At 35.3% G+C, this 22,922-nt stretch overlaps 2 protein-coding genes across 3 annotated transcripts; both read left to right on the forward strand.

Moving 5' to 3' along the window:
• On the forward strand, nt 1-9,240 carry cfap99 (cilia and flagella associated protein 99). 2 transcript variants are annotated; one of them, XM_023352473.1, is made up of 15 exons: nt 1-230; nt 710-854; nt 1,205-1,299; nt 1,374-1,480; nt 2,316-2,475; nt 3,008-3,088; nt 3,436-3,495; nt 4,181-4,267; nt 4,354-4,442; nt 5,711-5,915; nt 6,539-6,680; nt 6,768-6,919; nt 6,986-7,191; nt 8,206-8,383; nt 8,457-9,240. In XM_023352473.1, the coding sequence occupies exons 1-15, from the start codon at nt 27-29 to the stop codon at nt 8,526-8,528; spliced, it is 1,983 nt and encodes a 660-aa protein (XP_023208241.1). In that variant the 5' UTR covers nt 1-26; the 3' UTR covers nt 8,529-9,240. The 2 variants fall into 2 exon arrangements, with proteins under 2 accessions (XP_023208241.1, XP_023208240.1); XM_023352472.1 differs by having other exon boundaries at nt 8,206-9,240.
• Nucleotides 9,241-9,857: 617 nt separating this feature from the next.
• Nucleotides 9,858-19,162, forward strand: LOC111612135 (sushi, von Willebrand factor type A, EGF and pentraxin domain-containing protein 1-like). Its single transcript, XM_023352161.1, has 9 exons — nt 9,858-10,091; nt 11,843-12,016; nt 13,347-13,485; nt 13,564-13,652; nt 13,851-13,914; nt 15,365-15,453; nt 15,544-15,656; nt 16,741-16,897; nt 17,911-19,162. Exons 1-9 carry the CDS (start codon nt 9,905-9,907, stop codon nt 18,066-18,068), a joined length of 1,170 nt encoding a protein of 389 aa, XP_023207929.1. The 5' UTR covers nt 9,858-9,904; the 3' UTR covers nt 18,069-19,162.
• The last annotated feature ends 3,760 nt before the right edge of the window (nt 19,163-22,922 follow it).

Here is a 22,922-nt window from a genome sequence, read left to right on the forward strand (position 1 = left end):
GGTGGCGAAAAGCTGTTCTTGAAGCAATGTCTACTGAAAAACAGGCAGTTGGAAGAAATGTTGACGGTCTTCCGGTGAACCAACTAGCAACAGACTTATCGGATGATTTAAAAATGTCATCCGGGTTCGGGTCTCTAGTGAAAGTAGCATGCATGCTGCTCGATAAGTTTTCATCGGACCCCCGATGTGTGGACGAGTTCGTAGAGGATATTTCCACGGATCTACAGGGGGTACATAAAGTTTAAACTCACACTAATGCTGGAGATTATTACTACGACTGCATATTAGAGCCATTGTAGATAGAAAGGAGTAGCACATTTCTGTAAAAAAAAAACTCAGAAATTTTGAGATTAATCTCAGAAATCTTCGAGAAAAAATATTGGAATTTTTTTTTTTTTATTTGAAAGGCAGAATTTTTTGCATTTTGGAAATTTTCTGAGTCTCAAAAGTCGAACATTTTAAGCTTTTGTCCAGATTTTTTGTAGAAAATTTCGGATTTTATTTTTTATTTTTTTATTTTTGACTTTTCAAACTCAGAAATTTCACTGTTTGTTCTTGAAAATTTATTAGATTAATCTAAATGTTTCTGTTTTTTATCCTAACAAATGTTTTACTTTCCAAACTTGGAAATTTCCACGTTTTTTCTAGAAAATTTCAGCTTTTTTTGTTGGAAATTTTCTTCTTTTTTTCTGTCTGTTATCTGTTGCAGAGCTTTGATCCTCTGGAGAGTAAATTCATCCTGAAAGTTGTTTCTGGATGTGTTGAGTATGAAAAGCTGCTTGATATTGTTATCAATACGTTCTATGGTCAGCATAGAAAGTGGTTGTGCAAAAGTGACCGCAACCAGTTCATCAGTAAGTAAACTTTAATATCATCCAGTGGCGACCCCAATGGGGGACCGGGGGCCACGGCCCTCGCTTCAAAAATGTTGGCCACCCCACTGGCCATATTAAAAGTAATTATTTCTTCAATAAAGAAAGAACCAAATAAATGAAGAAATGTCTAAAATTAAAAATTAAATTTTCACTGGCCTGCTCTGGCCACCCCATAAAGATTTTCTGGGGGAGTCACTGGTATCATTGACTGCAATGATAATAATAATAATAATAATAATAATAATAATAATAATAATAATAATAATAATAATAATAATAATAATAATAATAATAAAAGGACCTCTGACATGTTTGTTATGTGCTTTCAGTTATCTGCTACCTCTGCATGTTTTCTCTTGATGAACTTGGACTTGAACATTTTAGCACCATAATTAAATCTCTGGGCCACTGGAAGATGCACTTCGTAAGTGTCTGAACCAGAAAACAAAAATATTAGAGTGATCAGCAGATCAGCTATGCTTCTCTCTGTGCGTTTAGTTTCTAGACTTTTTCTTCTCAAGCATCACCACCTGGGTACAAGCAGAGTGGAACACATTCTATGATCCTGAATTTGTGGAGAAGCACTTAATCGCCAATCTGCTCAGGTAATAGAACCTGAGAACTACGGAAGAGTGTGAGGGTCAAACAATATTCTCCAGATTCTGATTTTAAGCTGAGAATTCTGACTATAATCTCAGAATTCTGACATTGTTTAGAATTTCGACTTTTTCTCAAAATTTTGTCTTTTCTTTTTTTTATTTTTGTTTTTTTAGAATTTTTACTTTTTCTCAGGATTGTGACTTTTTTGCAGAATTCTGACTTTTTCTCAAAATTTTTATGTTTTTCCTCAAAAAAATTTTTTTTTTCAAAATTCCGACTTTTCCTCAGAATTTGGACTTCTCAAAATTCTGACTTTTTTTTTTGCAGAAATCTGATATTTTTCAAAATTTTGATTTTTTTCATAATTTTAACTTTTTCTCAGAATTCTGCCTTTTTCTAAAAATTTCGACTTTTTCAGAATTTTGACTTTTTCCAGGAATTAAGACTTTTTAGAATTTTTACTCTTTCTCAGAATTTCTACATTTTTCCCTCAGAATCAGAATTGCTTAAATTGTTTCTGCTATCAGGCAAATCTAGTCTTAAAATTGAAATCTACCAAATAATTTGAAAAGGCTTTCCTATAACAAGGCAGAAACAGTTATGGGATTATTTTCACGTACAAAAATACATACATTTTAGAATGTTTATATTTTTTGGATTTTGATAGAAATTGATACAAAATTAAAATTCATATTTTTAAGTCAGAACTCTGAGAGAGAAAAAATCAAAAGTTTGAGAAAAATTTTGATTTGGTGGCCCTAATTCTCTTCCATCGTTTACTGACGAGAATTTAGATCAATTTACTTCAAAGTCAAAGCAACGTGTCTGTGTGTCCTGCAGGTGGCGCCCTGAGATCAATCATCTCATGGATCAGCTTTCAAAAAAAGAAAGGAGAGCTCGAACTAAACCCACCCAGTGTCAGGATTTCATCCTCTCCAAAAATAAACTGCCAACCCCACCCAAAGAGGAGCTGAGCCCTCTGCCAGACAAGTTCACACCAGTCAGGATCACATTTATTCTAACAATATTCAAACATTTCCTTCAGCAGCTCAGTTTAACTGCTCTGGTTTGCATTCTGATACCAAATAGGAAAAAAATGTCTTAAATGTTGATATAGGCAGAATAAACATCCAGGTAGGCAACAAATAATGATGCATGTGTAAAAAAATAATGTTATTTTTTTTTAACTGTGAACTGTAATAATTTCATAAACAATGCATCCCATTTTAAATTTAAAAGCATTATAAAATGTTATAAAACCCATTAAAGCCCATCATAATGTTTGTGTTTTTAAAAACCAACATTCAACAACTTTTCAACAATGTCATTTGTTACATTCTTAGTTTATTGTTGAATAGGTCATAATATTTAGGTTATTATTTTTTTTTTTTTTTAGCCGTCAAGCCTTTTTGACTTGACACTTTTGGTCCATGAGAAAAAAAAGTTTGATTTAGAGAGTATATGTTTAAGTTATTTGCACATTTTAGGCAAATATCTCCCAGTGCATTAAAAGTTCTGCTTTGCTTCTGTAGGTACCAAGCAGTACTTACATGACTCCAAGAGAACTGCAGAAAATACAGGAGTGTAAAGAGAAGAACCAAAAAAAGGCTGAGGTACAACGTCCGTTTGTCATCTTGAGATCTGATGACAAAATATGGCAAATAAATTAAAATTTAAAAAGTGTTTTATTGAACCCAAAGGGAAATTAAATGTTGTAAAAACTCACATTCATTCAAATTCTTCAAAATTATTGTTGATAGTATGAAAATGTAAGTAAAATTATTTTTTTTTTTTTACATTTTGTTATGATTATTGCTTATTTAGACTGAGATACGTTTTACAGAGTAGCAGCATCACGACCCAGAGAGAAACAGTCCAGCTAGTAAACATCTGCAGCAGATGTAGAGATTATTTTACAGACTTCAGTCTCACTTCCACATCTGCATCTTTCCAACCCCAGGAACTTCTGCATGCGATCCACTTCACATGTAGGGATCCGGAGAAATCAGAAGAAACGGAGGTACAGTCACCTTATTTTACTTTATTTTTTATTTGTTTATTTGCTATTTTATTTATTTACTTATTTATTACATTTTTTCTTATTTATTTATATTGCTTTCTTTTCTGAGCATAGAAATGACTAATGACAGAAAATATTTTCAAAAAGTGGTTTTAAAATAGAACTCATTCTGAGTTGTACGCCAGAGTATTAGCCTGATTCATTTTTGATTAATTGCGAGAATATAGTCATACTATTAGCTTAAAATTAAGAGAAAAAAGTCATTTTATGAGAAAAAGCTCCTAGAGTTATTAAGATCTGACATGACCAGATCAATCATTTCAAACTCATGCTAATTTGATGCCGGTGTGCTAAAAGATTAATAATTTTGTTATCTGTAAAATTCACAGCAAAGTTCACTGAAATGCTCCACATTACCCATTGTAATCTTTTACTTTTTGTGTTGGACTTCTCAAAAAAATTACTATTCCATTCTCCTTTATTGTGACTTTATTCTTGTAATCAAAAGAAAAAGTAGCCCTAATATTCAAAGTCCAGATAAATGGACGTTGTAAAATATGCTTGCCAAACAAAAAACCTAGATTTTCCACAAATTAAATCTTCAAAATGTGATTAATTGATGAAATTGCTAACATTGTACATCGTAAAGCAGAATAATTAATGTCTGCTTTGTTTTCTTTTGCAGAGTGTGATTTCCCAGATTAAGGCAGAAGGCAACGCCAAAATGAAGTCTGAGTCTTTTCAAGCAAGAAGAATTTCTTGCAGTTTTAAGGTAGTAATTAAATTACCTGTTACACCTGCTGCACTCCATCATCGGTGTGTAAGCCGTCCACAAGGATATTTCTCTGATTATTCCAGGTGGTGAGCCACCCAGTCAAGCTTAATAATGCAGCTATTTGGAGAAGAGAGGCTTTGCATGACCGTCTGGTGAAGGAGGAGCTGCACAGGTAATGAAAAACATCCAAAAAATGTATTAATGACATAGATAGATTCAGTTAGCTTGTATTACAATTTTTCCCAGTCGCTTTGTGCGCATTTCTCTAATCATTTTTGACATTTGCAAAACAAATAATTCATTTCTCAAAACAAAACACTATGGATTACTTTCCTCAAAATCCTTTGTGCATCTCTCAAAACTAAATGTCTGTGTCAATGAACATGTAAGTCCTTGTTTTGTTGTGTAAAATATTCATCAACAAGCAGCTGCAGATTAAGGATTTGTACATAATCTGTTGCATGATGTACAAAAGCATTTCCAACTTGTTCACAAATGTGAGGAAAAATGTTTTGAAACACAATGATTTAAAGTACTTTCGTGAATTTCAATTGTGTTCTGAGAAATTCACCTGAAAAACTAAAAATATCTGTACCTAGTTATAAATATATTCTGGGCCTCTTTAAAGTTGAATGTAGCTTCATAAAACAATACATGAGGGAAGAGTAAAATAGGGATGAATCGATTAATCGTGATTAATCGTTTGTTGAAGTAATTGTCAACTAATTTAAGAATTGATTAATTGTTAACTGGAGTATACGGATTTGCTGAAAGAACAACATTCTCAAAGAAGTAATCACCTCAAAGTTTTAAAAATATAAACATTCTGCATTTAGGATATAAGAAAAACTTTGTCTGTAAATATTTTGGTTTACCCAGAGCTCCTCTAGTGGCAGTTTTAGCTTCACCTGGTTCAAACTCTATTAAAATGTCTTTTGTTAAGCATCTTTTGCTATCCAATTATTAATCAGTTAGTCAAAAAATAATAAACAAATCAGCCCTGCACTGTACTGAAGCAGGAAGCGCAGAGCTTTTCACATGTTGATGTTTTGAGGCTACAACCGATCAAGCGTTCACTAAAGGAATGTTGTATTTTTTAAATTTTGGATAATAAAATGTTTATTTTCTTATTTAAAAATGAAGTTAATTATTGTTGATTTGCATATTGTAATGTATTTCATTGTATAAAATATCTGATTAATCGTCAGAATAATAGATTAATCAATAATTAAAATACTCATTAGTTGCAGAACTAACATAAAACAAAACATACAGCATGAGTCAACTTGTGGAGTAACTTTAAATAATTCTGCAATTTACCCAGTAGCTGTTTGTTTTAGCTGGTTTAGTTTGGTTAATCAGCCTTTCTGACTCTTCATAATCAGATATAAATGATGTTGCTTCGCTCACCTGATTCGAAGGAAACGACTGTTTTAACAGAATAGAGGAACTGGTGCAGGGATCGACAGACCTGTCGCCTTTCCTGCAGCGGCAAAAGGAGCTGGAGGAGCGGGAGCGCCAGGAGAAGAGGCAGAAAGAAGAAAGGACCCGTCTGGAGACTCAGATCACCGAACAGGAGATAGCTCTGAATCGCCTACGGATTGCTGAGCAAAAACATGAAGCTGTTCAGCGCAAGAAAGAAGAGGTGCGTAATGATCCTTTCATGGAGTTGAGAAAATGTCTTTATTAGGGCTGCAACTAATGATTACTTTAGTAATTGAATATTCTGTCAATTATTTTGACGATTAATCAATTAATCAGACAGAAAATTGCCACTTTATACAGATTTTTCATTTAATTACTTAAGCCTTTTTTATGCAATATTAGAAACACATTAAATTATATACAATCATACATAATTCCTTTAATGAATTTGAACCAGGTGAAGTTAAACTACATCACTTAAAGATTTCTGAGGAGAACGTATTTTAAGACAAAAGATTTTTATCTTGAATTCAAAATATATATGTATTTTGTACCGTTTTGACTTAATCACTCCTCTGATTGTGTGTCTTTCAGAATATTGCTTTATTTTTAAGACCGTATACTTCAGTTAATGATTAATTGATTACTAAATTAGTTGGCAATTATTTCAATAATTGATTAATCTGATTAATCATTTCAGCCCCAGTTTTTACAGAAGATTACACGGCACCTTAAAGCACGAAGACACGCTGGGGATCAATTACACAAAGCAGTCAATTGTTTATAACTCTTTGTCACAGATGGTTTTGTAAATAAGTTTTAAAATATCTTCTTGCCCCCCAGACTGCTCGCATCATGCAAAGATATGCAAAAAAGCGGCTGAAGGAAGAAAAGGAAGTAAGACACATAGTGCAACAAGTGATGGAGGACAGGATTAACTTAAAAGTAGCTCAAGAAAGGAGCAAGAAAATAAAGCAGAAAATCGGTACGCCTTGTCCTTTGATGACATAAAGAGAGCAAGTTTGCGATTCGTCACTAACTAACTCTGGTGATCTTAACGCACATTTCACAGTGAAAGAAGTATCAGAGGAAAATCAGGAGCTGCTTCGCCAAGCCCTCGAGGAACAAGAGGAGGAGCTCAGAAAAAGGTTTCAAATCGTCCACGAAATTCGCGCCATCAAGTCGCTGCATATCGTCAAACCGAACAACTTCAACGACACGGAGGTAAGTGGATTTCAAAGCCGGCGTGGTGGATCCCCGTGGGACCGCTGAGCCGTCTGTCTGTGCCAGACTGCAGGCTATGAGCTGCTGGGTGAGATGTCGCTGGCCGAGCTGAAGGAGAGGCTGGCGCTGCTGAGGCAGAACCAGCAGAAAGAGGAGGAGGAGCGACGCAGCAACATCCTGCAGGAGAAGCTGAAGAAGCAGCAGCAGATCCTGGAGACGCTGGACAACATTAACCTCTACAGCCAGCTGCTGACGAAGGAAGCAGCCGACAGGTTGGCTGACATGATTCATCAAATTAATCGTGATTAATTGATTATTAGAATCATTTACTAAATCAGTTTATTTAGTAATAGATTAATTGTCAACTGGAGTATACAGATGCAAAATAAAGCAATATACTAAAAGAACAACATATAGAGAGAAGTACAAAATATGAATACATTCTGCATTTAAGAGGAAAATTTACTTGTCTGTAAATATGTTCTACCAAGAACTCCTCAAATGGTATAATTTTAGTTTCACCCAATTCAAGATAGGTTTAAAAATCTAAGATTAAGCATTTTTTGCTATCCATTTATTAATTGGTTAATTAATTGGTTTATTAATTGGTTAATCCAAAAATAGTCAGCAGATCAGCTCTATGCAGTACTGGTATTGAGTCAAGCAAAAAGGTCTGAGTTTAAGAAGTATTTTTAACTGTAGATGCATCCTTTGCTACAAATAATCAACTGTTCACCAAAGGAATCCTATGTAATTACATGTTAGGGAATACAATACTTATTTTCTTATTCATTTTTATTTGCATCTTTTAATTTGTTGCTAATATTATGTAAAAAAAAATATTAGGAATATAAATAAAAATCAACAGAATGCGACTGTTTTTTAAAAAAATTGATTAATCGTAATAATTAAAATAATTATTAGTTGCAGCCTGAATCTGAACATAAATGCACATTAAATTATTCATGTTTCATTACAATTTTCACTTATGGGTCTTTTGTTGTTTATGTATTTATAAAGGGACAATACAAGTAACATAATATGAAAATTAATCGTCAGAATAACTGATTAATCGATAATTAAAGTAATCATTAGTTGCAGCCTGAATCTGAACATAAATGTGATACATTACAACTTGCACTTATGGGGCTTTTGCTGTTCATTTATTTCTAAACTGACAATGCATTATATGCCAAAGTTAGCCATAAAGGCTAGTTTTCACCTGTAGTCCCTCAGGTGAAATGTAACACATTTAAGTGCAATACAACCGTTTTGGCACCTTGCAGGAAAGAGGAACGGCGTGTCCAGCAGGAGCTCCTGAAACAGGTGGTGGCTGAGGACAGCACCATTGTGGCCCTGAAGAAGAAGCTGGAGGATAAGAAACAGGAGTTACACAAAGTGAAGGAAACTGAGAGGAGCCGGGCCAAACTCAGACAAAGGTTCGCCAGCAGAGCGTCCATTCAGGTGAGTTTCCTGCAGGGATCCATCAGTCTTCCTGCTTCGACATCAGTTGTTCTCCTCTCCTTCCTTCCCCCAGAGAGAGTCAAGGGAGACAACATGGGAGGAACTGGAGCAGAGCTTAGCCCACTACGTTCAGGACGCTGAGTGATTCAACCTCTTTGGAGAAAAACACGTATAAACATGTGAACGATGCTCCCTGATATGATTCATGTTTCATCTTACCATCATTTTTAAACCATTCTGACTCACTTTCAATCCATTAAATCTGATTAAAAACGTCCCAGTGTGCCTGAGGTTTGTTCACAGAATCACAAGTCGTTGCACCATTTTTGTTTTAAGACCATGTTTTTGTTTCAGTTCCTCCAACAGCTTCAAGAAGCAAGAAAAGGTGAAAACAGGACGTGAACCTTCAACCTCTGACTCATGGGATTTTTCCAGATCACATCGTCCACTAACGTTACTCAGAAAGAACAGGATCATCCTGACTGCTCACTGTTTTCCCACCAGCTTAGAGAAACAAATCGGAATTATGTTAACATATATGTTGCCATACAAAGACAATAAGCTTTATCTATAACGGCTTTCCATACAGTCAGGGTTTAAACAGAGAAACGTTAAACTACTTGAAACACAATCAATTAAATGATCAAGTCAAGAGAACAGACAGTTAAAACAAGCAAATATTAATAATAAAACATGAAACAAATAACAGTAAAATAAATTAATCACTTCCAGAGAATGAGGAACTGTGAAATAAGGAACTGAGCGAAGGTCACAAGATGAAATACCAAAATATGTTTTTTGCTCATTTTAGGATATCATGTATTTGCTGTGGTTCATTCTGTATGTTACATAATGATGTCAAGAAAAATATGTAAACACTTGAGTAAAAAGATTTGTGTAAATAAAAAAATATACATCATAAATGATTGAAATGAATAAAAATTTTTTTTGCACTACATGAAATAAACAGAAAAATGTAAAAACAAAAAAAAGAGATAAACATAAAATATATAACATGAATGTCTGATTTGATCTGAACAGGGTTGGATGAAAAATTATGGATCCATACATAAAATATATAACATTGGAAATAATTTATGTAAATAACAAGTATGTTACATAATAAATTACTGTTGTGGAAAATAATATAACATTAAAGATTTTGATGTCTGATCTAAATAAACTACATACATGATTATTTAAAAATGTTGCATAGACAATGTATTATATGACAAAGTTTTGGCATATAATAATTTATTGGCGGATACTAATAAAAAATATGTCATATAATAAATGGATGGTCTAAATGAAAAAATATTTAATACAATAAATAATTATTTGAAACAGTAATATTTAACGTAAGAAATTACTGACGTGAATAAAAAATGTGAAACATAAGTAATTGAAGAATTGCTGAGTGTCTTTTGGGGCCGCGGCGCCCCTGCTGGCCGCTGCCTGTAACTGCAGCAGCTCCGGCTCCTGCCCGTTTTCTCTCGGTTTTAACCTCCAAAGTAAAATCACATGACGCGCATTTTGTCATATGACAGCGATGAGAGAGCTGATTCTTGGCTGAATAAGGTTCTGGTGTTTTCAGAGCCGCTCCGGGATGAGATGCTGCAGACGGACCCAGGCTGGAGGTTCGGGCTGACCCGCAAGAGGATGGACCGTCTGCGGCTCCTGTCTGCCCTCACCGCCGCTTGTTTCATCGGTGAGTTTCAGCAAAACAGGGGAAAAAGCAGCGGATTATTTTTCAAAGAAAAATAAATGAAACTCTAGATTCGGAGACAAAGTAATTTAACCCAGATTCTACAAAACTCTGATTTTGTTGCGAATATTTCTTCAGATATTCTTTTAATAACTTGCTTGAAACTATTTTATCTGACTCTTTTTAGGTTTTAATCACAATATTATACATCTAACGGCATAGTTAGAGCCTTTTCTTTAGTTTTACTCACAGTAGAATAACTTTATACCCCTAAACGCTCTTATCTTTTAGTCGCTTTTACAATTGCTTGAATATTTTTGGAGGTTTCTGACCATCACATGACTCCCCGCTGCTGAATAATTGAATTTTATGAGGACGGTGGCTCCTATTCAAGAAATCACTTAAGCACATACCTTCTGTGATTAGCGCCACAATATGGGCTCTGTTTGCGTTTCTACCTGCTGCCTCCACTTTAGCACGCAAGATGGATTTCCTACGGAAGTTATTCACCGCAAACATTTATCCAGGTGGTAAAGTCAGATCTGGCCATTTATCATTGAGCTCCAGTCATCTTTAGTCTAAGTCAGGGCTTTTCAAAGTGTGGGGCGTGGATCTCCTGGGGGCGCCTGAACTCTTCAGGGGGACATGAGATGAGGAACAAAAATGAAAAAAGAAAAACTAACCGCAATCAACTTCACCAAGCTAAATAGACACAAAATTACTAGATTTTTAGTACAGCTATGGTGAGTAAAGAGAGTCTGGTTTATGATTATTGTTTAAATATGGGATTTTCATGGTTTGGGTCGGAAGATGCTACACTATGGTTGTGTCATTTGTAAAGTTATACAGTGAAAAATAAACAGGAATATGTTTTGTTATTTAGCCTGTCATAAGAGCAAAAAAAATGGTGATTTATTTTTCAAAGTCATACTTTCTTTATATCTTTTTATAAAGGTTACAGTTAGCAACAATTTGCTAACTGTGAGTTAGTTAGCAAGGTATATGATTAGCTTAAAACAAATATGTTATTAGAAAGCTAACTATTTAGCTTAAGACAAAATAATTATATAGCTAGCTATATATTTACTTTGAAGCTAAACATGTATTTATCAAGCTAAATAGTTAGTTGGTAAACTAAATAGTTAGCTTCGAACTAAAAATGTATGTAGAAATAAATATTAAGTTTGGAAGCTACATATTTAGTCAGGAAGCTAAATATGTAGCTTCAATCGAAAATCTTTATAAGCAAAATATTTATTTTGACTAAAACAAATATTTAGTGTGCAAGCTAGATATTTAGCTTTAAACTAAATATTTACATAGTAAGTTTAAGAAGCTAAATTTGTATTTAGCTAGCTGTATATATTTAATTAGCTAGCTAAATATTTAATTTGAAGCTAAATATTTAGCTCACCAGAAAGTAGTTTATAATCTTAGAACAGTAAATGACAAGGCAGGTGAAGCATCATATCTTGTGGCGCTACGCGTAGCTAAACCAGGTAAATCTCAACAATAGTGAAACGTGTCTGACTGCAACATCAAGTACAGCAACAACAAAAAGTTTATAGAAATATTAGCGATAACATATTGAAAACTAAGTTTAACTGAGTAGATTTTTGGTCGTTTATTGAAGACCAGGCTGAATGATGCAGACCAGTACACATCATTCCTGTGGGTTTTATAGGTTGGGTATTCATGTACTGGTCTTGTCAGACAGCTGTTTGCCGATGGATGACCGGGTTCTTCTCCCTCAGGCTTGGTGCAGAGCCAGACCACGCTTGCCCCTGCTGTGATGAACACCACGGTGGTGCAGAATGCCACCGTTGTGACTCCAACACCCGTGATTTTCAGCAGCACCACCCCAGGCTGCTTCAGTTTCAACGCTTCTACTTGTGAGGCCTGTGCGCCAGGGTCACAGTACGACAACAGTGAGTCAGTGGTTCTGAATTTACATCAGTCGGCTACTTTTTTCAGACTAACAGTGGGCAATTATTATATCGTTTAACATTTATCGAGAAACATTTCTTATTGTTTTCATGCAAAATTTCTGTTATTTATGTTGAAAATGACCTAAAAGGCTTCCTCGAACAGGTTATGATGGGTCTATGGGCGATAGAAAACATGTTCATTACACGTTTTACACCAAAATAAGTCTTTGATAATCAGATTTTAGTCTGCTCAGTTCTGCCTATTTTGAGCTATTTAAGGGGCCACGCCCCCCGTGGCTGAAAACGGAAACACAACTGTCTCTGAACATTATACAAACATTTTTTTCTGAACAGCAAGTCAACAACAAAACACTTGTTCTTTCCAGAAGTTGTTGTGAAGCACATTCAGCAATAAAACCAGCTGACCAAACAAAATGGAGCTCCACTTGGGTTGCTAGGTAACGGCTCTGGGCTCAGCTATGGTTGCTAAGTAACGATTAAGCACCCACAAATTGTGACATAACAATCGTGAGGTTTTTGAAACGGCTCACTTTCCAGACATTAAAAAAACATTAACTCATTACTCCAAAGCAGTGGCTTTCTGAAGCGCTTGTGGTAATTTTAGAAGGAGCTGAAATCCAAATGAAAGTACAAAAACGTGAAAATATTTTTTTGTCATCATAATCCTTGTTATTGTCACAGTAATATCACAAAATATATAAATCCATATCGTCCACTGCCACCTTCTACATTTGTAACATGTTTTCTGTCTCAGTTCTCTATGACGGCCATTTTGTACAAAAAAAAAAAAACATAGTAAATTTCTGCCAAAAAATTCTCAGGAATTTCCTAGAAAATCATGGAAATTTCTCAATTAGAAAAGTTGGACATTTGCTAGAAAAACAAAAATATTAATGTGAGATTCATCTCAAAAATTTTCTAGAAAAAGACTCGGAAATTTGTAGATTAATCTCAGAAATTGTCTACAATTTCTAAAATATTTTTAGAAAATTTTAGATTTTTCAAATTTGTAGTAAATTTTCTAGAAAAATCTGAAATTAAAAATTTCTGAAAGTCAAATTTTGACTTTTGAACAAAGTTTTTCCTTGCAAAGTTTCAACTTTTCAAACAGAAAAATGTCGAAGTATTTTTCTTAAAATTTTCTGAGATTAATCTAAATTTTTTTTTGTTTTTCTGGCAAATTTTAACTTTTCAAACTCAGAAATATTTTGGCATTAAATTTACTCCTCTTCTCTTCCTATCTTCAACAGCCCTGTTATGCTGTCGTAGATTTCTCCCTAAATGAAGAGTCTTTTCTCTGCCTCCTCAGACACGCTGCTGTGTACGTGCTGCCCTGATCCTGGGCTCTGTATATTTCCTGGAGCCTGTCTTCCATGCAAGACAGGTTTCTATCAGCCACTGGCAGGACAGCAGCAGTGTCTGGCTTGCAGTCGGGGCTCCTACACAAAGTAAAACTTCATATTGCTAAAACTAACCCCTAAAGTTTTATTTTTTATCCTTTAGCTTGTTTTTCTCCTTCCTTCCAGTTTCACCGGGAGCCCATTGTGCCACCCCTGCCCTGCTGGGTCCTTCAACAACAACACGGCTGCAGAAAGCTGCACAAGCTGTTCCCCAGGTATGTGTTTTACTTTTTTATCTAAAAGTCATTCCTGTGTTATAAATCAGTGACAGAAAATCAATATGAAGACGAAAGACACACAGATTCACTTCGAAACCCAGCTCAAATATGTGGAAAACATGTTTACAATACTGCAATCTAAAATCAGATAGAAACCGTGACTCAGACATGTTATTTTCCACCTTCTGCTTTCAGGTTTGTTTGCATCAAAGCTCGGCTCTACTTCCTGCACACCATGTCCCCAGGGAAGCTTCTGCAAGTAACTTGTTCTTATTTATATTTTTGTTTGTTTTGTTCCGTAACCAGGACCCAAAATGGTCAAATGTTTGTTTTTGTGCAAAAAGGGGAAGAAATAATCAGTTATTCAACCTCTAAATTGAACATCACATGCTTCCATCCCATGGCTGTATTTGCCCCCACACGCCCACACACACACACACACACGCCCACACACACACACACACACGCCCACACACACACACACACACGCCCACACACACACACACACACACACACAGACTGAACAGCTGGGGTTCTGAGTATTCACTGCATAAAAATCAAAGCGCCGTGTATTATCTCGTCTCGGTTTGTAGTTCAGCCTTTGAAAGAAGCTTCCTGTCTGAGATTCTGCAGATGAATTTTTTTTTCAGCTTCCCAAAGCGTTTCCGAGGAACTCTGTGTGTTTTATTTGTTCTGTGCATTTTTGTTTATTTATGCACAGTGGTGCTTTCAGTTGCTGAATAAAACACGGTCATGCAAAGTAGACTGGATCATTATAACTAATTAGGTTCTGTTAGGCTTCTGCACATGGATTATCATTTCATCGATCAAAACAGCTTTAAAGTCAGGAGAACTTTGACACTTCCATTGTTTTTTTTTGTTAATCTTTCTTTAGAAGAAAATTTTTCACAGCATGACCCACTTTCTTTTCTAATTAGCTTTACACTTTGATCTCTTCAAATATTTCTCAGATTTAGCAAAAAGTATCTGAGTTTTTTTCCCCCAGAAACCGAACAACAAAGACCTGGTCACAATTCCATTTGTTGGAAACAAATGCATCTTTAAAGGGGACCTATTATGCATAATTCACATTTTGAGTGTTTTTATTCTTCCATTTGAGTTTCTACTGCTTCTAAAACCCCTCCTAGCACTTAAAAAAACACCCAGCCTTTTTTTGTCACTAAGTTAACATTTTTGGTGTCTAGAAAATGAACCATTTCAAAACAACCCCAATTTTTTAGTCACATTCGACAGGCACTGCAACATTACCTAGCAGCCGTACTTGCACTCAGCCCTGTTACTTAGCAACCACAGTCCGTCAAGTAACTTTTCAGCAAGATATGAGTTGTTTTTTTAAAGTAAATAATTCCTTAATATTGATTTTAAAAAACCGTTAGTTCCACTCGCAGATTATTTCAGTTATAACATGGGAACATGTTGTTTTGAGTTAAATAATCTGATAATCTTTTTTTTTTTAAATCAATGATGAGTTATTGACTTAAAACAAGCTCCCATATCTTGCTGAAAGATACTTAGTTCTGAATGATTTCAGGTGTACTAAGACATTTTCTGTAGAAACTGGACCAAAAATAGATTTTTTGTTTTTGCAGTGTAGTGAAGACCCTTCTTCGATCTTACTTATCGCAGCCTTGAAATCCAGTTGGGGTCTTTTTTTAAACAACCTTAAGCATCTTTTCTTCTGTCGACAGTTCGTCTGGTTGCACACAATGCCCGATGTGTCCTGAAGGAACAGAAGCTCTCCAGACCGCTGCTAAAGACTGCACCCCCTGCCGACCAGGTATTCACATTAGTATTTTCCTGCAGTTTGTTTTTAAAAAATCCAACAGAAAACAGAGGAATTGTTGTGAATCCAGTTTGGTTTCAACAGGCATGCACAAAGCTTCCCATCAGACGATGTGTCAAATCTGCAGCAGTGGCTTCTACCAGATCCTCTGGGGTCAGGAGAGCTGTGACCTCTGCCCCGAGAACCACTACTGTCCTGTGAGCGCCGCACACTCTCAGAACAAACAATGGTTGTACTGGAAGAAATGCTGCGTCCAGTTGTACTCAGAATTGGGAAATTCGGACTCCCCAGTTGGAAAAGTCAATTGGAATACCCTCAAAAGTCATATTTCCCACTGGGAAGATATGTGCTTCAATATGGCTGCTTCTCACATCAAGAGTAAAACATATTTATCTTACAAAACACATATGAAAAAGTCAGTCTAAAATTCAATATTACATGTTGCACTTGCAACTTTAAACTGAAAAAAAAAATGTGTTTGTTTATGGAAAGTAAAGCTTAAAATAGTTTGTAAGAGCAATTGCAAACAATGTTTACGGCGTCACCATGTTGAAATTCCGACTTTTTAGAGAAGGGGTTTTCTGCAGATTCAAAGTTGCCGTTTCTTAAAGAGTGGCTACTTCCAGCAGCAGAACTCTTTCGGAAACTTACAGAAATCATCTGGGGTGACTGCTTTAAAAAAGATTAACAAGAAAACAAGAACTTAACAATACAATTTATTTGTCTTAAGGCCAGTATTACTTTTTGATTGTTTTTTAATATCTTTATTAATTTTTAAAAACTTCTTATGTCAGTTTCACATTATTTCATTAACCAAAAGGTTATCAGCATTTAGCCCTCCCTACATAAAAACAACTTGGAAAAATCACAATGTTTTTTATTAAAACTGTGATTTATTGTCTTATTTTGAAAATGTAACCGGATGTTCTGTGTTAAGAGAGGCGGGAAGGGAGAGACGCCGCTAATGTTGGACCGGCTAATCTTCCTACCGTTACATATTTAAGTGCTAATAAGTCTTCTGATATCATGAGTTATAACAGCAAGCTCATGAAACTAAAAAAAAAGACAAAGGAAAGTCCGATGCTAGCGAAGTAAGCTAGCGATATTTTAAAAAAGAAAAAAGTCGAACGGTTAAAGTTAATTTCGTCCAATCAGGAGAGGTCCTCGAGAAAGCTGTTACGTCGGGTGTGACGTCAAACCCAGTTCAGGGTTCCCACTTCCCAGACAACTGGAGCGTCTGCAGAATCTCTTCGTTGTATGACGGAGCGGTTGTTCTTTCAGAGCCCGGACGTGAACCCCATTCAGTGTCCGAGCGATGCTTTCTGCCCCAAAGGCAGCACGGCACCGGGTTACTGCATGGAGACGTTCTTCAGGAAAGCAGGGGACACCTGTGAACTGGCGCCGGTTACTATCGCTCTGTTGGTCGTCGGAGGGGGCGGTGAGTGGTTGGTTTGAACAAAATGACAGAAGTTAGAAAAATAAACTGAAATAAATTAATCTATTTTTTGTTTTCGAAGATTATTATTATTATTATTATTATTATTATTATTATTATTATTATTTATTTAATGCACCCCTTGGGTTTCCACAGTAAGGTGTGATGTGAGCGCGCCTGCGGCCGCCATCTTTTTTTTACCATCATGTTTTACACTTGGTAAAACAAGCTTCTATTTGAACTTTGAATTCAAATCAACTCTACAACAAAGTATAAGGGTCAAGCTGCTACAATTGTTTAATACAATAATAAAATGATAATATTACAAGAATACATTCGTAGTAATATATTACCAGAATAAAGTTGTAATTTTATGAGAACTTCAACATGAATAATAAAAATTAATTATACAAACTTTTTTTCTCATTAAAACAACTATTTTCTTGTAATTTTGATTTTAATATGTTCTTCTGGTAAAATTGCAACTTTATTATGCTAAAACTATGACTATTCTGTTATAGTTAAGTACAAATTCTCATAGCTTCTCCTTAAAACTTCATCTTACAATTTACAGAAGGAATGATTGAAGTGAAAGCCACTTTTTGAAAATATTTTCTATCATTTGTAATTTCCTCTTTAGAAAAGAAAGAGGAAAAAATGTTATTAAAATCAGAAATCTTATTTTTTAGTGATATCACCCAGTGCAACTTTCAATACATCTGAGACGTCTCTAAATTATTTTAGTATATGTTAGGTTTGTGTTTTTCTTATGGAACCGTTTGTTTTGTAACTCATTGCTTCTGGTTTTGTTAAGCGCAAACAGGAAAACATTTAAACTTTCTGGAAGAAGTGGTGATATCAGAACATATTTCTTCTTTTCTTGTTTTATCTTCATACGTAACTGGATCTTATGTGGCACAGTCAGCTGCTAGAAGTTAAAACATAATGAATAATCAGAGTCATGCTGAAACATCAGTGCAGTCTTTGATTGATCACTTCCTGTCTCTGTTCTTCAGTGGCTTTGCTCCTCATCATTTTGTTGGTTCTACGTCGACGCCGGGACTCTGACAGAGAGCTGGCAGTCGCCCGCGCTCCTCTACTACGCAAAGAGCGTCCTCAGGGTCGGTACTATGGCCTACCCTGCGACACGGAACCAGTCTATGCCGGCTGGTGAACCCTTTCCAAACTGAACTGTAACTTCAAAGGTGACCTATTATGCTTCCTTCAACATATTAGGATAGTTTAATGGCCTACACAGAACATGTTCGTTACATTTTTTACATAAAATCTTTCTTAGATAATGAGATTTTAATCTGCTAAGTTCTGCCTATTTTGAGCTGTTTTAGGTACTCTTGTCACTTCCAAATAAGCTCAACATTTGCAGTCATATATGAAAATGGCTGCAAACAGATGCGCAATTATAAAACCATACCTCTTTGAAAAGCGTTAGCAGAGCCTCCCACACAACCAGCAAGAAGGCAGAAAGAAGTTACATGATGGTAAGTCAACAACAAAAAATGTCTTTTTCAGCAGCCATTGTACAGCGCATGCAGCAGTAAAACAAGTTGATCAGAAGTGCCGGAGGTGGTTGCTAGGTGACGAGCGGAACTCTGCTGGGGTTGCTAGGTAATGGTGCAGCACCCTTTGTGACTAAAGAATTGGGATGTTTTTGAAATGGCTAATTTTCCAGACACAGCTGGTTGTTTTTTTGTTTAGTTTTTTATTTTTTAAACTCTTGGACTGTTTTAAGAAGTTGAGATCCAAATCAAAGAGCAAATGTGAATTTTGCATAATAGGTCCCCTTTAAAGTTCTGAACTGGTGCCTGAAAACACTTTAGTTACCTAAAATGAGAGCGACAAACAGAGGTGAGTAATTCTGGGATTTGCGATGTCATCTTTTACAAACCGTTTAACTGAGAAAAACAGCCTCTTAAAGTACTTTAATGTTGGATAATTGGAGTGAGTTTTACTTTAAAATGTGGTGGAAAACATGTTTTTTTTATTATGGAAAGAACTTTTTACACAGTTTCATTTCATTGTTAGAGAATAATAAAGGCATTGTTCACTTCAGTTAAATTTATCCCACATCCAGCTGTTTGGATGCATTCAGTGTGCTGTAAAAAATTTTTGTGCCTTTATATTTGACTTGTTTTTTCCTTTGGAAAATTATCTGCTGATTGCTGTTTATTTGCTTATTTTGATGTATATTATGTTGGATGTTTCATTTGTGGGTTTTAAAAGTAAAATAAATAAAACATTTTATCTGTTCTCAGTCTAGAAATTATGACTTTTTGCGTACATGCTGGACCAAGACGGAACTTTATCTGTAAAAAGTCAGAACAAGAGAAACACGGTGCAGGTTCAAGATGAAAATATATTCTGCTATCTGAAAAGCCATCACTGCTACAACCCATAAACACTTTTGTCACAAAATATATATTTAATCCCACAGCACTGAACTCATACTCAGAGGAAGCAGATCTAAATATTCATCCAAAGACTGTGACAAATGGCGCATTTGAAGATCAGATAAGCATGTCTGCAGAGGAATGTTTCCATAGGAGACCGTCAATAAATCAAAATATCAACAGAGGATTTCAGGAAGCAGAAGCTGCTTTCAAGGTTTTACACAAGCAAAAACTGGATTTCCTTTTAAATTTAATAAGGGTCAGGGATCTTTCCCCCCCTGTTTTTGTAAAGAAAGGATAATTAAATAAACAAATCAAGCTCATGGGATACTTTTCCACTTTATGAGCCTGACATTTCTCTAATTTTTGTGTTTTTTATTGGTACTTTTCAAGGGAATTTAAGAGTTGTATTTTGGATGCTCTAATTTTCTAGTTTTACTTATCTTTGTAGCTACCTATTTGAAAGGGACAAAAGAAGACAAATGAAGTTGAGGAAATATGTACATACATCTGATAAACAGCTCAGTTTTCAGTTTATCATTTAAGATATTGCAGCTTCAGCTCTTCAGAAATCAACTTAATGATGCTGCAATTTTGTTTTTCTCTCTGGTATTTTGCATAGATTAAGCTAAAGAACAAATTATTTCTGTGCTAGTAGTGACATGTCTGAAGATTCCTTCAGTTTAGGAGGTTTTTATACCTGGATGTCTGAAAGTTCAGGGTTAAATTCTTCTGAAAATACTCAGATACGAGAGTGCATAGAAAAAAAACTGTACTTCAGAAACTCTGGACTAAGGGATTATAGAAAAGCATAGCAGCAGGGAAGTAAAATACTAATAAATAACTATTGACAATGAAAATTAAGAAAGTCCACTAAAAATCCAAAAGTTTGATTGTAATCTCAAAATTCTGAAATTAAATTCAAAATTCTGAGAAGATTTTTTTTCTCAGCGACCCCAATCATTTTATTTTGAAAGTAATTCAGTGCAGGATAAAAGGAAAAATATCAGATATTCACCGAGACGTTTCGGAGATTCCGTAAATAACTGCAAGTGTTCTGCACTGAACGCTAGGGGGCAGTAATGTTCATCTAGGTTAACTTTACAATCGAATGAAAGAAATTTGCCCGACTGCTGCTGGTCGCTCTGAAAGGTCGAAAAAGGCGGAAGAGGCACGATCAGACTGTGAATGGTTGGAAGGATGTCAGAGGGAAATGTATCAGGTAGTGATTTTGCGGAAATGGAAGAGGGTGCTGATGATGTGGATAATGAAGGACCTTGGCATATTCAAAAAGCTAAGCATAAACGGAAAAAATCAAGACAACAAATAGAATCATCTGTTTCAGAGGCTGAAGGAGAAACTGTTACGATGTCAGAATTTAAAATAGTTCTGAAGTTTGTCAAAGAGGGTGTGTCCTTTGGTAAGTGGAATCCAATAAAGCTGACAAAAGAAATCAATTCACTGGTTGGAAAGGTGAAATTTGTTAAAATATTAAGAGATGGATCGTTATTGATTATCTGTAATGATATTAAACAAAAAGAAAGGGCGCTGAATATAAAAAGAATCTTTGGTGAGAATGTGAGAGGAAGACTTTTGGATGACAAGAAGTATGTATGCGGAGTCATTTCGGGGATTCCACCTGATGTACCAGTTGATGAGATAAAGTCTAATGTTTCAGGAGGGAAAGTGGTGGAAGCCAAACGATTGAAAAGAAATAAAAATGGAGAGAGGAGTGATAGTTTTTCTATCATGTTAAAATTTGAAGAGAACAGTCTGCCAGATAAAGTGTTTGTGGGATATTTGAGCTATGATGTCCGACCATTTATTCCTCCGCCGCTGCGGTGCTTTAAATGCCAGAAATTTGGACATATCGTGGCAGTGTGTAAGGGGAAACAGAAATGTGGGAGATGTGCTGGGGATCATGAGTATGGGAAATGTGAGGAAGGGGCTCCGCTGAAATGTTGTAATTGTGGAGGTGAGCATAGTTCAGGATTTAGGGGATGCATAGCTAGTAAAAGAGCTGAGGAAGTTCAGAAAATCAAAGTCACTACTGGCATTACTTATGCAGAAGCAACGAAAAAAGTTCCTGTTCAATCAATATTATACCCAAAGAAAGTGTCTGGAGGAGGAAAAGAAGGATCTAATTGTTCAGAATGCTCTAAGATTAAAGGTGACACTTTACTTATGACAAAGGAGGATTTTGTATTGTTCATGGTAGAAGTTGTTAACTGCACTGCTCAAACACAAAGGAAAACGGAAAAAATTCAAATAATAGTGAAGGCAGCCCAAAAGTATCTTGATTGTAAAAATGTTAATTGGGAATCAATAAAGAAAAAATTAAATGAGACACAATCTTCTCAACCTCAATCATGCAGTGGCGGCCCCTCTTCGTTATGTTAATTATTTTCCAGTGGAATGCAAGAAGTCTTATTAGTAATGGTCTAGAGTTTAAGAAATATATTTCAGATTTGACAGTTAAACCTCACCTGATTTGCATTCAAGAAACCTGGCTTAAGCCTCATCTGGATTTCAAAATTTCTGGGTATACATCAATTAGGAATGATAGAAAAGAAAGACAAGGAGGGGGAGTAGCAACTTTTGTACTAGACAGTATAAGATATAAAGTGGAATCAATAGGGGAAAATTATGAATCAATAGTTATTAAGATTTGGATAGAAAATGACCAAATGTCGGTGATAAATTTTTATAATGCTAACAAGAAGTTGTCCATTCAGAATCTCAATGAAGTAAATGATCAAAACGTAGGTAAGACTGTATGGTGTGGTGATTTCAATTCTCATAATATTTTATGGGGGAGTCTTAATACAGATGTAAATGGATTGACTGTTGAAGAATTTCTTGAGTTACATTCTCTGGTTTGCCTTAATGATGGCAGCAATACTAGATATGATTGTTGTAGGAATTTAAAGAGTGTTTTAGACCTAACATTGGTTTCAAATACATTAGCTGGAATTACTTCTTGGGAGGTGATTGATTCTCCAATGGGCAGTGATCATTTTCCTATTCTAGTTTCAGTTGGTTCTGAAGTGATAAAAGAAGAGGAAGGACAGATTCCAAGATGGAAGTTAAGTAACGCTAATTGGGAGTTATTTAAAAATTTAGTTGATAGTCAATTTAATAATCTGGATGAGAATTTGTTTTGTGATGTGGAGATGTGTTATTCAAAGATTAAGTCTGTCATTATTAATGCAGCTGAAAGTTCAATTCCTAAATCAAAGGGAAGAGGAAATAAAAAGTCTACTCCATGGTGGAATAGCAATGTAATATTGCTATAAGGGGAAGAAATAAAGCTTTTAAATTGGTAAGAAGATGTCATACCTTTGAGGCACTAATTCAATATAAGAAAGCACAAGCTATAGTTAGGAAGACTATTAGAGAAGCTAAGAAGGCTTGTTGGAGGCAATACTGTAATTCAATTGGAAGAGAGACCAAACTGTCAGAGGTATGGAGAGTTATTAAGAAAATGAATGGTGTTAAAAAGAGTTTTTCCGTACCGGTTTTAGAATTAAATGGGAAAATAGCGGTTAGTAATAAAGAAAAAGCTGAATTATTAGCAGTAACGTTAATTAAGGTGAATAGTTCAGAAAATTTATCTGAAG

Source organism: Xiphophorus maculatus, chromosome 19 (assembly GCF_002775205.1).
Source record: "Xiphophorus maculatus strain JP 163 A chromosome 19, X_maculatus-5.0-male, whole genome shotgun sequence".
NCBI lineage: Eukaryota > Metazoa > Chordata > Actinopteri > Cyprinodontiformes > Poeciliidae > Xiphophorus > Xiphophorus maculatus.

What these genes read in the sequence shown, in the direction of transcription:
- cfap99 (XM_023352472.1), top strand. Translation starts at nt 27, where the DNA reads ATGTCTACTGAAAAACAGGCAGTTGGAAGAAATGTTGACGGTCTTCCG. An exon ending in GAATTTCTTGCAGTTTTAAG is followed by an intron (nt 4,268 to 4,353) that starts GTAGTAATTAAA and finishes TGATTATTCCAG; the next exon opens with GTGGTGAGCCACCCAGTCAA. An exon ending in TTCAGCGCAAGAAAGAAGAG is followed by an intron (nt 5,916 to 6,538) that starts GTGCGTAATGAT and finishes CTTGCCCCCCAG; the next exon opens with ACTGCTCGCATCATGCAAAG.
- LOC111612135 (XM_023352161.1), top strand. Translation starts at nt 9,905, where the DNA reads ATGACGCGCATTTTGTCATATGACAGCGATGAGAGAGCTGATTCTTGG. An exon ending in CCCCAGGGAAGCTTCTGCAA is followed by an intron (nt 13,915 to 15,364) that starts GTAACTTGTTCT and finishes TTCTGTCGACAG; the next exon opens with TTCGTCTGGTTGCACACAAT. An exon ending in GTTGGTCGTCGGAGGGGGCG is followed by an intron (nt 16,898 to 17,910) that starts GTGAGTGGTTGG and finishes TCTGTTCTTCAG; the next exon opens with TGGCTTTGCTCCTCATCATT.